The sequence below is a fragment of the Chelon labrosus genome (genome assembly GCF_963514085.1).
Source record: "Chelon labrosus genome assembly, chromosome: 18".
NCBI classification, from domain to species: domain Eukaryota; kingdom Metazoa; phylum Chordata; class Actinopteri; order Mugiliformes; family Mugilidae; genus Chelon; species Chelon labrosus.
The window spans coordinates 18,810,560-18,824,525 of record NC_140351.1 but is presented as its reverse complement, the minus strand read 5'-3'; the positions used below and the strand labels follow the sequence as shown (position 1 = coordinate 18,824,525).

General features: G+C 41.1%; 1 protein-coding gene across 1 annotated transcript in view; it reads left to right on the top strand.

The window, feature by feature from the left end:
* Positions 1–13,966, top strand: part of vipr1b (vasoactive intestinal peptide receptor 1b) — a gene marked incomplete at its 5' end in the record, with an annotated part of 47,940 nt that overhangs the window by 28,684 nt on the left and 5,290 nt on the right. The window contains 5 exons of the mRNA XM_084566059.1: positions 335–432; positions 4,163–4,295; positions 10,224–10,377; positions 10,511–10,571; positions 10,664–10,736. Coding sequence (XP_084422185.1) covers positions 335–432; positions 4,163–4,295; positions 10,224–10,377; positions 10,511–10,571; positions 10,664–10,736 — 519 coding nt within the window. The remainder of the gene's footprint in view (positions 1–334; positions 433–4,162; positions 4,296–10,223; positions 10,378–10,510; positions 10,572–10,663; positions 10,737–13,966) is intronic.

Sequence of the window (13,966 nt, the reverse complement as noted above, 5' to 3'; positions counted from 1 at the left end):
AATCAGAGGATGACTAAGACTTTTCATGACTTTCATTTCTATTTAGAATAAGAACGACAAGATGTTACTCTGTAATTCTGAGGCTACTCTGGATGTCTTTTGCCTCATCACAGATGATTGAGTTAATGAACGCCATCACTTTTAGTTCTGCTGATTTCCTGATTAGTCCTCTCACAGACTCTTCATCTGTTCTGATCTCCCATTTGTTAACAAGCACCCCTGAGAACAGCGCAACCTGTAGGTGTTAATATCTTTATCATGTCATTACTTGCCAGGCATTTCACGTGCGAGTTTGCCTCACTCTGACGTTGCCTCGTTTCGTTCTTTTGCCCAGGGAAAGTTTTTTTGGCAAGTGAAGATCGGCTACACCATCGGCCACAGCGTTTCGCTCGTCTCTCTCACTACGGCGATTGTGATCCTCTGCATCTTCAGGTACGCAGAAATATAGCCGTGTGTTGTTTTTTAATCAATAATTCAGATAGATACAGACTATGCGACAAAGTGGTTTTGTTATTATTTATATTTTATTTGATTTTTCTTCATTTTTCCCATAAAAAATATGCCACCTTGGTTTAATTAATAACTGCTGCACTACAAGAGTCAAATGCACAAGCTTGAGTGGAAGAATTCTTCAGGCTAATTTACACCATAAACCAACTGACTTTTTGAATTCTGTGCCAGGTTTGATAGGATCCGCGTTAGGGTTGACAACTACAAGTCTTTAACCTTTTATTTTACCAGCAATCCTTTTCAAACCTCCGTAATAATCCCTTAAAGATTAACCCGTTTTCAGCCCTCGTGTGGTTGGCTGTTTAGAAGACAGACAACACAATAGAGTAAAAGAATAATCAATCACCCCTACACGGCGCAATTTACACTAACATCAACATCATTCCCACTGGGTGATATGACAACATAACAAATTATAGATTCCTGTGTCACACCTCTTTCCAGTGGGATTTCATCGTCTGTGATCAGCGCAGCCTCACAGCTGAGTTTGAACAGCAGGCTTACATTAAACTATGATAGATAGGAGGGAGATACAAATCCCTTCTAAATTAAATAAATTGTCACTCAAACGCGGAGGAGTTTGGAGGTTATACTTCCGAAGGGATTAAGGAGACAGACATGTTTTTTGTTAGATCTTCAAAAGCAGCGGCGCTTCAAGATCACAATGTCTTAAATCTAAAGAACAGAGGTTAGACAATATACAGTATGTTGTATACATAATAATGTTCTTTGGAAAAATCTAGTTTTCTTTTTTCATTGAACCTTTAACACTGGAAGATTATGAGAAAATGAGAAGAGAAAACTTTTCCGTCTGCGAATGAATGGGAAGTCTTGTTTTGTGTATTGCGTTTTGTCCCTGAACACACTGTGAACAAGCTATTTGCTCTGTTGTAAAAACCATCCTCTCTGCCCAGTTCATCTCATTCAGTCCATCGCAAAAGTAATTTGAAGAAACGAGTATTTTCTTTCAGCTCTCACTCTCAATATACAGCTCAGGGCCACAATCACGGACAGAAACATCAATTCACCTCTTACTCTGCAAAGAAACGGTAGCATTTCTCATGTGTCCTGCATCGCAGTGTGTTGCAGAGTCGATCACAGGTACTTTTCGTGCTTTCCACAAAAACAAGCGCTAGGTGTGAAAGTGTGTCCCCACCTGAGAGTTTAGTTCACTCTCACGTGTCCAGACCAGACCCTCTGAGCAAGCCAAGGTCAGGAGGATAAATTGAACGTGTGAAGGCGTGAAATCCAAGCAACCCACAGATTTGAGTCGAATCAGAAGGAGGCCGTCGGGGGTTGTAGTGAAAAGTATCAGTGGGAGATAGTAGGAAACTGAGCATCACACCTGTTCCTGAAAGACGCCAGAGATTGAAAAGGACCAAAACTAAGATCAGTGACTAGAAATACAAACTTTGACTCAAAACTCTTCAGAAAACTGTTCACCGTGTCCAGGGTGATGATTTAACCAACATGATTAGTTTTTCCTCTAACGTAGGTTGCATGAATTAACTCTAAATGTCTTTCTTTTCACTGATGAAATTAATTATTTTTGTGAAGATACATAAGGATCATTTACAGTCAGTGCCATGGAGTAGTAGTTGGAGAAGCAGCTTTGGGACCATGGGGTCACAGGTTTGCATCCCCCTATGTTCAACCATGGTTTAGGTGCATTGAGCAAGCACCTAACTCCGAATTCCTCCCTTGTTGCTGCACGAGTGGCAGCCTACTGTTAACAAATACAGTGGTTAAATGCAGTAAAAGCATTTCCTCACCAGAGATAAATAGGGAGATATTGTATTACTAAGCATTAATCAGGCATAACATTATGACCAGCTCCCTAATATTGTGTAGGTCTCCCTTGTGCCTCCAAAACAGTTGTGACTCATCAGAGAATGGACATGAGCCTTCTGAGGGTGTCCTGTGGTGTCTGGAGACAGAATGTAGTTAGTAGGGGCCTTAGGGTCCTATGAGTTGAAGGGAGGGGCCTCTGTGGATCATCTTACAGATACTTGATCAGTTTGGGATCTAGTGAATTTGGAGGCCAGGTCAACACCTTGTGCTGTTCTTCATGCTTTCTGTAGTTGTTCATAAATGATTTTGTGTGTGTGTGTCTGTGTCAGGCTGCATCCTGCTGGGGATGGCTGCTGCCATCAAGGAGTGTCATTGCTATGGGGTGGGAGTGCCTGGTCTGGTCTAGGTGGGTGTAACATCCCACGGATGGCAGGTCCAAAGGTTTCCCAGCAGAACGTTGCACTTGTCATTGTTATCCAATGTTGGATTTTGTCTCTCATTACAAACACAGGTTGCCCTACCTCCCTGGGGAAACATTTTCCACAACAGACTTTTTGACATGTCCTGAAAGGGCCAGGGTGGAACTATTCTTTACATTTTCTCACTGTGGCTGCCTATTTTCTTCCTCCCACTTACCAAGGACATGGCAGGCAAATTGGTGTCTCTAAATTGGCCGTCAACAGGTTGTTTGTCTCTTTGTGTTAACTCTATAATGAAATGGCAATCTGTCCAGGGCATATACTGCCTCTTTTGTTGTGCAGGGTTCTGGGTTTTAGCATGAATGTTCTTGCTATGACAAGTCAAAATGTTTGTTGTGGAATGTGTCAATTGGACATGAATACATCTCACACCACTCAGACATCAAAAGGGAGTTTTTCCTATTATTGTACTTACACGTGATAATTTTCCTTAAAAAAAAAAAAAAAATATGTTAGTTAGCCTTTTATAAATCAATCAGCCGGGTGTTTTTTTGTGTTTTTAGTGAATAATAATAAGAAGAAAAAGATGAATATAGTATATACACATAATGTATACTCAATAAATCCCGCCTTCATGATGTCTTTGGAACTGAGAGGTGTTAAATCAGCTGTGTGGCCATTGTTGAATTGTATTACAGACTTAACTGCACACCTTTTTTGACATTTTTTAAATATATTTCTGATGAACAGGAAAAAAAACTCATTCAGGCACAAAAAGTCTCATGAAATTGGTGCCTTGTTGCAGCAGTAGCTAATGAAAGCAGACATTTAATTAAATAGTTTTAAGTCCGTATAAAACCTGGATAACGGCATACAACAATAGTCACGTTAACAATCTCCGCCGTGTTTGAGATGAGGTTAAATGAAACTGTAATGATCCCAGAGGGGACATTAAGTGATTGGGCACATCACATCTGAATATTTTATCACCCTGAGACTGAGTATTGTAGCATAAAATGATAATAAAAGAAAAGATCTAAGCTGTTAGGAAACTTGACACAACCACCTGTCTCACTCCATAATTATTGCATCTACTATGATAATCTAATCAGGACGTGAAGGGGGATTTGACGGTTGATGCTTCCGAATATTTCTGGTAGGCAATTTGGAAATATTCACCCCTTGTCTTTATTGTTGAGACATTTGAAGGACCATAAAAAAAGCATTCACTGAGCTCTAAAGCAGATCCACCCACACACTGACATAGGGAACTAAGGGGCTTAATTAGGGTTTAATTCAGTCCCTTATTTGCTGTCATTTTAAGCTATTAACTCCAAGGACATTGGATTATTACCATGAAGGCCCTCTTTATCAAATTGTGCGCGTGTGTCTCCTCTCTCTGTCTTGATTGTACTCTTTCCTCTTTCCTCCGTGTGTCCCAGGAAGCTCCACTGCACAAGGAACTACATCCACATGCATCTGTTCGTGTCATTTATCCTGAAGGCCATCGCTGTGTTCATAAAGGACGTGGTTCTCTATGAGGTCGGGGAGGTGGACAACTGCTCCTCAGGCTCTGTGAGTTAATTGTCCAAGACGCTGCTGTTTGACATGAGTGTTCTGAGCTGAAGGGTGTCTTTGGACCTCGAAACAAGTCGAACTCGGCGTAGAGCTCAGCAGGAGATCTGGTTGTAATTGTTAAAGCTTGGAAATTGCACCGCATATTCGTAAATTAATGTATTTAATGAGAAAATCAGTCAGTATTTCAATCTTAAGTAGCATCACATAAAGGAGACAGAATCTGTGATTGGGGGATAATGGGGGCCCGGGTGATCGTATTTGCCCAGGGCCCCTCCAGCTGGTTAATACGGCCATGCAAATTATCTTCAGGGGTTAATGTCAGTATGAACTGAATGAAAAAGGAATCTAGACTCTCAAACATTTCAAATCTTTTGATAATCTTTTGATGATCATATATTATATTATGAATGGCATCAGCAGAATCCGTGGTATGTAAATGAGGTCCAAGAACAAGCTTTATTTACCGACCCGAGTGTACTGCATTAAGGCTAATTGATATGAACTTCATTCACAATGTTCATTCACTTGCTGCCTGTTTATGCCTCGAGAAAGGTCTGAAAGCATCATTTCTTTTTGCACGGGTTCAAGGTTTCCGATGCCTTTTTCATTCAGCGAAAACACCTCATCACAACATGTTTGCTTGCAACCGCAGACTGAGAGCACACCAGAACCGTTTCAGCGCACATTTGCCTTTAATAATCACCTCTGCATCATTAAATACGCCACCGGGTGAAAGAAGTATGGTGATTATGCAGGTTAATGTTCCTTGTTATTAACACCGTGCACCATAGTAACCGTTGCAGTTGCAGTTTATCTGCAGATATCATTTTATTAACTCATCACGTTTTTTATGTTCAGTTCTAATTTCCAGAATAACTATGCTCTACACATGGTTGACATGTTTCTCTAAGTTAGACAAGTTTTAAGTTTCCTTTGCGCTTCATTGCCACATAAATACTTGAAGCAGCCATTAGTGTGTGCAAAAAATACAATGCATCTTGTTTTGCACGTGTTTTTTATGTTCAGTTTTAATCTTCAGAATAACTACTGCATCGGCATACTGCAAGATAAATATAGCAGAGTAAATAATACAAATAATTCCCTCCAAAAAGTATAAAAAAATAAATGTAACTACTAATCACAGACGGACACAGACTCATTGAAGTTATTTTACTCTAATTAGTCCACAATACTTGGACATTGTCCTTTTGTTTTCTACACCAAGAAACGTAGACCACAGGCCACAGGCCCCTGTGGCGACTGTATTTGTGTGTTCATGGGATTTCAGAATAATCGGAAAAACATCTTTTAGTTTGGGAAAATTTGCGTGAAAAACGAATTTCTGAAGTTATATATGCAGAAACATACGGCACACCTGTGAGAAAATGTGGATTTTTTTCGATTAACAGGCATATGATTGACATAATACTATGTCACGGCTCCACTGGTCAGTTTCCTTTGCTTGTCGTCGCCACATAAATACGGGAAGAGGCATTAAATGCATGCAGAAGATACAGTGCATCTTGTTTTTAATGTTTGTGTTGTTTCACATTCTGACTTAAAAGCACCTAAATGCACCAAAGTAAACTAAAAAAAAAAAAAAAAAGTCTCTCCAGTTCGGGAAAGCACAACGTAATGTAACATAAACCTCATGTTTCACAATGTGGGCGCACAACAAGAGGAGCCTCCCAGTGTTTTTATTAGTGAGCTCTCTGGCCGGCTCCAGCGTGTTAATGGAACTATTGGGTTGACAGAAGCCAGCTGCTGTCATGGGTCGGCTGAAAAAGACATTAAAGAGCCAGGTTTGGTGCTACAGTGCCCACCGTGACCCCGTCATTACTTCTATTACAACTGCAGGCCCGGTTACCGTTGTGTTTCTGTGAGTGTGTAGGTGTTTGGTTCATTGCCCCTGTTCTAGAGCTGGATGTTTGCCATAGTTACCCATTAGATTAATTTGTGATATAACCACTCTGCCAAAGCATGTAACAAAGACATTATTCAAGGTATGTGTGTGTGTGCGTATCTGTGTGTGTGTGTTTCTTTGTCCCCGTGTTTTACCAGCATGCAAACCATTTCATCATTCATCCACAAGCCACTGAAGGCAGGCTTTTTAAAAATGAGCTCCAGCGAACAATTTGTACTGATTTGCACGCATGAGACTAGCAGAAAAGCTTCGGGGAACCCATCGGGGTCTATTTTCTTCCCCTCAACGTGCCCAGCGGGAATCAATTTATACAGGGCTACCAAATCCCCGTCAGCTCCACTGCCAGCTGCTTTAAACTTTATCTCAAGAAGTGTTCAAGAAGTGAGTCCCAACGAAATAACAACACAAGGTCATTTATTTAGGGGGCTCATTTTCAACTGTAGCCCTTCAACAACCGAGCGGGCAATATCCGCAGTTTTATTTCATCAGTGTCCTCTTACGGTCAAACCTGCAAACTGGACTGGAGAAGCTCTGAGACACATTCAGTGTACACACTGTACACACAGAAGTTGAGCCTAAAGGACAGAAACTTGTTTGGGGCAATTCTGTAGACACAAAAAAGTTTCCCCACTTGCCCACGTTATCTGCATTTTCAAAAACAAAGCAATTTAATCTGTTTTTGTTCATAGTTAGGATCAAACTCAATGCAGAAAGAATGACAGCTCAAGGACAAAAATATAACTGAAGGATCTGATCTCTATCAGGAATATATATGTTAACATGGAATGTAGGTTAAAAGCACGGATAGAAACCCTCTGGCAATGTATACATGTAAAACTTTATTTTCAGGTTTGTAACTTACTGCCCAGTGAACATAGGGCACAAATCAATACAGAACATAAGCAACAGTACACTCCCTCCCAGCCCCCACCCTCCGCACCCCTACAGCTCAGGGATCAACACAAAGAAAAGAAATGACAATGTCCTCCTGCTACCGTACACATCTCCAAATTTCAAGCCTTCAGTGGAAGGGGAAACCTTGAATAAAGTCTACAAAAGGGCTCCAGGTCAAGGTAAACTTGTTTCTGACTATTTTGTATTGAAGTTTTTCCAAAGGCAGAAAGAAAAGCACTTCTTTTAGACACTGTAGGAACAATGGGGCTACGTTCTTCTACGACTTCCAGCAAAAGAGAATTAATCTAGAATTAATCTGGACTGCATTTGCATCTCGGACTACCAGGGTCTGTAATGTATCCTGTTTATCCCCTGAGAAGTGAACACAATGGAGCTCCTTAAACTGAATTAAACCATGTCTCACACAGTGAAGAGGTATCTATATGGGTTAAACTATCTTGCCAGGCTTCTTCCGAGAACGCTACCCCCAGATCCTTCTCCCACGCATTTTTTTGTTCTGCTCCAAGGTATCTGTTTCAATCCCCCTATTAATAAACAATAGTGATGGGAAGTTCAGCTCTTTTTTTAGAGCTGACTCTTTTGCCACAGCTCCCAAAGAAGCTGGCTCTTTCTGCTCCTGAACGGCTCTTTATTTAGTATCATTTATAGCCTAATATTTTAGCCCAACACAGCAAATACATATGGTTTGTGTGTTGATAAGCCCTTTTGCACTCAGTGTTTTTGTGAGAAGCCTTGTGCAGTTATCCTGTCACAAAAGCATTCTTACTTTTGTTTAATATGTCAATACAACTTTAATGAACAACACTGCAATCAAATCCACACAAGCAAAAACAGAACCAAACTCAGTAAACAAAAGGTATAAATGTCCTTAGTGCATATTGGCATTGAGAAAAATCTGATCCCTCAGCTTTGACGAGCTGATGTGATTTCTTCTCTCCGTGAGTATCTGCCCTGTTCACCGCTGTCTGCTGTCTTACTCCGTCAGCCACAGCGTCTGTCCCCCTCTCTGCTTTCACATAATAGTGTGGTAATGGCAAGTCCTCACATGTGATTGGCCACATGGTGTGCCCATCAAAACAAAGTCCTCACACGAGCAGAGATGAACGAGCAAAAAGAATTAGAAAAATAGTGGGGAGCCGGCTCTAACTCGATGGGAATCGGCTCTTCTGATCTGAGCTCTTAGAGCCGGATCTTTTGCGCATGACACATCACTAATGTCACTTCTGGAGACATGGTTTTTCGCTCAAAGGGATCAAGCTCCACATTTCTAGTTTTGTCTGTGTATTTCTTTAAATAGCAAAAACATCAATTTCGGTCTGCGGCGGGTACTCCATGTGACTTATTTCCAGGTTGAAGAAGGCTGAAGTCTCGGTTGAAGACTTGATTGCATTCTCCTTAATTGCTAATTTAATTCAGATATAGTAGTAGGACTGATTGTCAAGAAGTGGGAATATCTGTGTGGACAATTAGAGGTCCTCTTTCCTGTGGCCTGATCAAGAAATTACATTTATGCAAACTACCGGGTTTCGGATAATCTCTTATGATATTCAGATCACTTCATAGCATTTTTATGTAAACTCTAAATCCACAAACTACAGTGGTGAAATAAATGTGGTGAGTAAATATTCCAATATCTCCATCTGAGTCCTAAAATGGAAATGCTCAGGGAAAATGAATATAGCTCAGTAAATGGAGCGTTTGGCTCTGATCTAATATTCAAATATATTCAAACATCACTGCACAAGATACATGAGGCTCAGTAATCAGTTTACTGGTCTGGATATGAATCACATGAGCTCGCCTGCAGCATTAGTCACTTACAAACTGGTGGTAGATCGATGTCCACTTTTTCAGTCTTTATGATTAATGATGCACGCGTCAGACTCCTCTAGAGGCCTGGGCATTGCTCTTGTTTTTCATGTGACACTTTCCCCTTCGTTCATCGTTCATCGTCATAAGTTTTTTTTAGACTTTACACTGTGTCCCGTTTGTCCTTGTCTCCGCTTGAATGTCCGTTCATGAAGCTGGACTTTACCTCTCTGCTACTGGCCACATGTCTCTATCCACGACGTTCTTCAGACCCTGTCCCTTTCCTCCTCCTTCCACGTCAACCCATGTCGCACATCTGCTGCTGAAGTGCTCAACATATTCACTCTCAAGTGGTCATTTTTAAAGGGGGAACAGTTTATTGATTTTCTGTATCTGCCTCATGTCCTCCCTGTAGGATCTAACCAGGCTGTTCAGCTCGTAACAGCATGTGCGTAGCTCGTGGTGTGTGTATCGGCCTTGGGAGTACATGCTGAAAGTGTGTTTTCTGTGAAGCGAAGGAGGTTGTGAAAGAGAAACGTGCCAGCGCACGCTGAAGTTTGAATGAATTCACCCGTCCTTGTGGACGTGTTGTGCTGTTGTGGTGTCAACTGCGAGGGCGGATTGCGTTATCCTGCATGGTTGTTTCAGTGTTCCTCTTCAGTTGTTTGGCCACTGAAATATCCATTGAAACATTTCTGAACTTTAGTGGCCTTGTGTCTCCTTTGTGGAGTAATAGAGCGTATATTTTGTTGTTTTGCTGATAACAGTACAAATCGGACATTAAACTGAATTGCACAAAGAAGTTCTCTGTGTGTCAACTGTTGTCTGTATAAATGCATCATTTGCTGATATTTTAGACCAGTTGCAAGCCACTGATAAGCGTAGCCTTTGGGTAAATCTCATTAGCTTCTGAGATAAAGATAAAGGCTTTTCATTTTTGTTGTCAGCATGGCAACACACAAAGTAAATATCACTTTCTTTTGCAATAATAAGAGTCACAGTAATATACTGAAACACAATAGTGTACAGTGCATGTATCGGTTGTTCGTAATCACGGCCGAAGCAAATGAATGTTCTCATTTTTAAGTCTGAATGCAGTTGCCTGCACCAAAACAAAAGAAAATCAATACGCGCACTTGCAGTTTTCTACATGCAATTTTTGCTGCAGCGGAGAATGAAATCACACTGTATTATCTTCATTGTGACCATATATGTTCGATAAATATCCATGTGCGTAATTCACAAGATCAATACATGATTCATGCTTTTCTATTCAGGTTGGCTGCAAAGCAGTGATTGTGTTTTTCCAGTACTGCATAATGGCCAGTTTCTTCTGGCTGCTCGTGGAAGGCCTTTATCTCCACGCATTGTTGGCCGTCTCTTTCTTCTCCGAGAGGAAGTACTTTTGGGCTTACATCCTGATCGGCTGGGGTGAGGACGTGCTCTTTTTTAAGCTATTAGAGAGACCTCAAAGACAGGAGATGGACTAATGGTTGAGAACCTTGTTGGTGAGATGCAATAATAACTTTAGGTGCACTTACACATATATTTTTCATATCCCCAGGAGGCCCGACAATTTTCATCACAGCTTGGAGCATTGCTAAGGCCTACTATAATGATGTGGGGTGAGAGAAACTCACCCTAGACCAGAGTTCAGAAGAAAATATGTTTTCTTTTTGTTTATGCTGCATCTTGATGTTTGATATTGTTTCACCAGGTGCTGGGATATAATCGAGAACACAGATGTGTTCTGGTGGATCATTAAAACCCCTATTCTGGCATCAATCCTGGTGAGTTTATACACTTTTCTTTTTTTGCATTTGTTTGTCAGCACAACCAAGAGATTAGTGCAACCTTTTGTTTCACTTTGGAAAGTTGGTAAGACAATCGCTATCCGATTGTTTTTCTGCAGCCAGCATTTGTTTAGCTTAGCTTAGCAGATATTACATATATCTCATTTATGTAGTTCAAACACAAACCAAAAAATTGTTTGTGTGACACCAAGGCGTTGTATATTATGATTTTTACCCTTTGGTTTTGGTACTGAATAAGTTATAATACATCGATCAGACATAACATTATGGCCACCTTCCTAATATTGTGTAGGTCTCCCTTGTGCCAGAGAATGGACATGGGCCTTCTGAGGATGTCCTGTGGTGTCTGGCAACAGAATGTTGTTAATGGGGGTCTTTGGGTCCTATGGGTTGAGGGGAGGGGCCTCTGTGGATCATCCCACAGATACTTGATCAGTTTGGGATCTAGTGAATTTGGAGGCCAGGTCAACACCTTGTGCTGTTCTTCATGTTTTTTTTTTAGTCGTTCCTGAAGCGTTTTTGTGTGTGTGCCTGTGCCAGGCTGCGTCATTGCTATGGGGTGCGGGTGCCTGGTCTGGTCTAGGTGGGTGGTACATGTCTCTAAATAACACCCACATGAATGCCAGGTCCAGAAGTTTCCCAGCAGAGCATTGTATTGTCTCAAGATGGTCAATGTTATTTACGTCTCCTGTCAGTGGTGATAACGTTGTGGATGATCGGTGTATGTTCAGTAGTGAGTTTTGGAGGTGCATCTGGGCTGATTTTGTTCCTTCAGGCAGAAGCAAGTTGATAAGAGTGAGCTGCTTGCCCTTTTCGTGTAAAGCTAAACCAACAGGCCACTGGCTGCAGTTTGAAAAACTCTGACCAAAACCCAGATGTGAAGGTGTGACAGCTCACACATCAATTGAACCACTTATCTGGTAAAGAAAACAGACTGTAATCCACATTGGCGGTGTCCGGGTGTGTGTATCTTTGTGTGTGTCCGTAACATGAAAACACATTTGTGAGTGAGAAATGAAGACACTTTCAGAGAGGTGTGAAAAGGAGGGTAAAGATGAGTTCAACAGTTACGAGCGGTGTGAAATATTCCTTTTAATAGGAAAAAAAAAAATAAAATTGGCACTACTTTATTAATGCTTTATCTTCTTTGGGGAAAAAAATGTTTAATTTGGCACCAATTATATAAATGATCCATTTCTCAGTGCAGGCAAAATGTTTACAGTTTCTAAGCAGCTCCTTTCTGGATGAAAAGTTTTGTCAAACCCCAAGTAAATATTTACTTGTGAGTAATTTGTTACTGGTATCTGTACTCAACTATGTTCTTAAATTATATTATTTCATTTTTTTATTAGCGCTGGTTTTGACGTGTCAGCCAGAGGGGTAAATGTTACCATGCCAACGTAAACTGCTTCACACCAGCGTGTTAGAACTGTCACTTTGAGAATTATTAGCATCATGCTCTGACATGTTTTCCCAAGTCTAACCATAAGAGAGCTGCTAGCCTTTATGGTTTTCATATTTTTAGCAAAATCGAGATTTGATTATAAAACTTTTCAGGTAATTTTAGATGAATTAATGTACTGGGAGGAGCTGTGGCGTTGTGGCTGGAGAAGTAGCTTGAGACCAAAGTGTCACAAGTTCGCATTCCTCCATGAGCAAGCACCAGACCCTCAAATGACTCCCCGCGCACTACACAAGGGTAGCCTTTTTTAAGTGGGGAAGCTGAGGGGTAGTGGTTAGAGAAGATTTTGGGACTGAAGGGTCACAGGTTCGCATCCCCCCATGTCCCCATGACTGAGGTACCTTTAGCAAGCACAAATTTGCTCCCCAGATGCTACACTAGTGTCATCTCCCTGCTCAGAGTGTACGTACGACTGCGTGAACGAATGGATGGGTCAGAGAAAGAATTTTCCCCTGAGGGATCAATAAGAGAATAATTCTTCTTCTATTTGAATATTATCTCTGATTACTCCGTAGTTACTAGCAAACTGCACTGTCCCTTTCAGGAACCCGTCTATGCATTAAGTAAATTAGAAGAAACAAACACCTATGAGGCCAAGATGCCTAAGAATGACAGGACACTGGCAAAATAAGAGTTTACAGAACATGAACTCTGTTTTATCAGTGAGCTGTAAGTGGTGGTAGGTGGATTTTGTTTCCATTAGACAGAACCAGACAAGCTTGGTGTTGGCATGCTAGCATGACTGCTAGCTGTAGCTTCATATTTAACCTAAGGCTGTGACACAGTATCCAGTGTCAGGCCATCGGTGAGTGTCTAGTTTTAGATGTGTGTAATACAATGTCGGTACCAGTTGGACCCCTGCTGGCAGCATTTTGGCCGCTTCAGCGACTTGTATCGTCAGCAAAACAAGTCTGATAAACAATGAAAGAACCAAGCTAATAGTAGCTCTTCTGGACTCCCTTTCTGAATGATGAATACAGACTACTGCTTGTGTAAGAGTTATGTCCATGTCCTTTCACACAGGCACAGAACACATAGTATGGGCCAGCTGGCCATTTTCTGTAGTCTTTGCGGTTTGTTGAAGCACAACTTTTTGGTCCAGAAAAAGGCGACGTGAGATGACGTCACAGTCAGCCCTCGTTGCCGGCAGTTCTTTGTCCGTTTGGTGTGTTTGGTTTTCGTTACTCAAATGGGAGTAGGTTAAAAAAGCAGATAATTTCCAATATGTTATATTAACAAAATTGATTGTGATACTAAAGCTGAGATTTGAAAAACTAAATCCTCTCCTGCTTTGCTTTGTTTAGTTATTTGGCAGGAGTTGTCCCCAAAAGTAGCTTCACTTGTCTTGTTTTTACATGAGGATCTGGACTCACTCTGTCTCTTTCTCTCTGCTGATGGATGAGTCGCCAGTTCAGTTCAGAGGTCCAGCTGAAATTAACAATGCAGAAATGTTCATTTCCACACCGGGCAGCCCCACAGTCATATCAGATGCAATTGGAAATCATCCAACCAGAACGCCTCCGTGCTGGCGACAGTCGTGGCCACAGGAATTATGTTGTTGTATTGTCTGTCCAATTGTTTCAAATAAGACATCTGAGGTGCCTTGGGGGAATTTCTTCAAATATCTGCCCAATTCATTTGGATTTGTGGATAAACTGTTTACAACATAATAATGATTGCTAATCTCCTGCTTTGTGTTGTTTAGTTATTTGGTAATCGTTGTCCCCACTTCAGTTGCATGTAT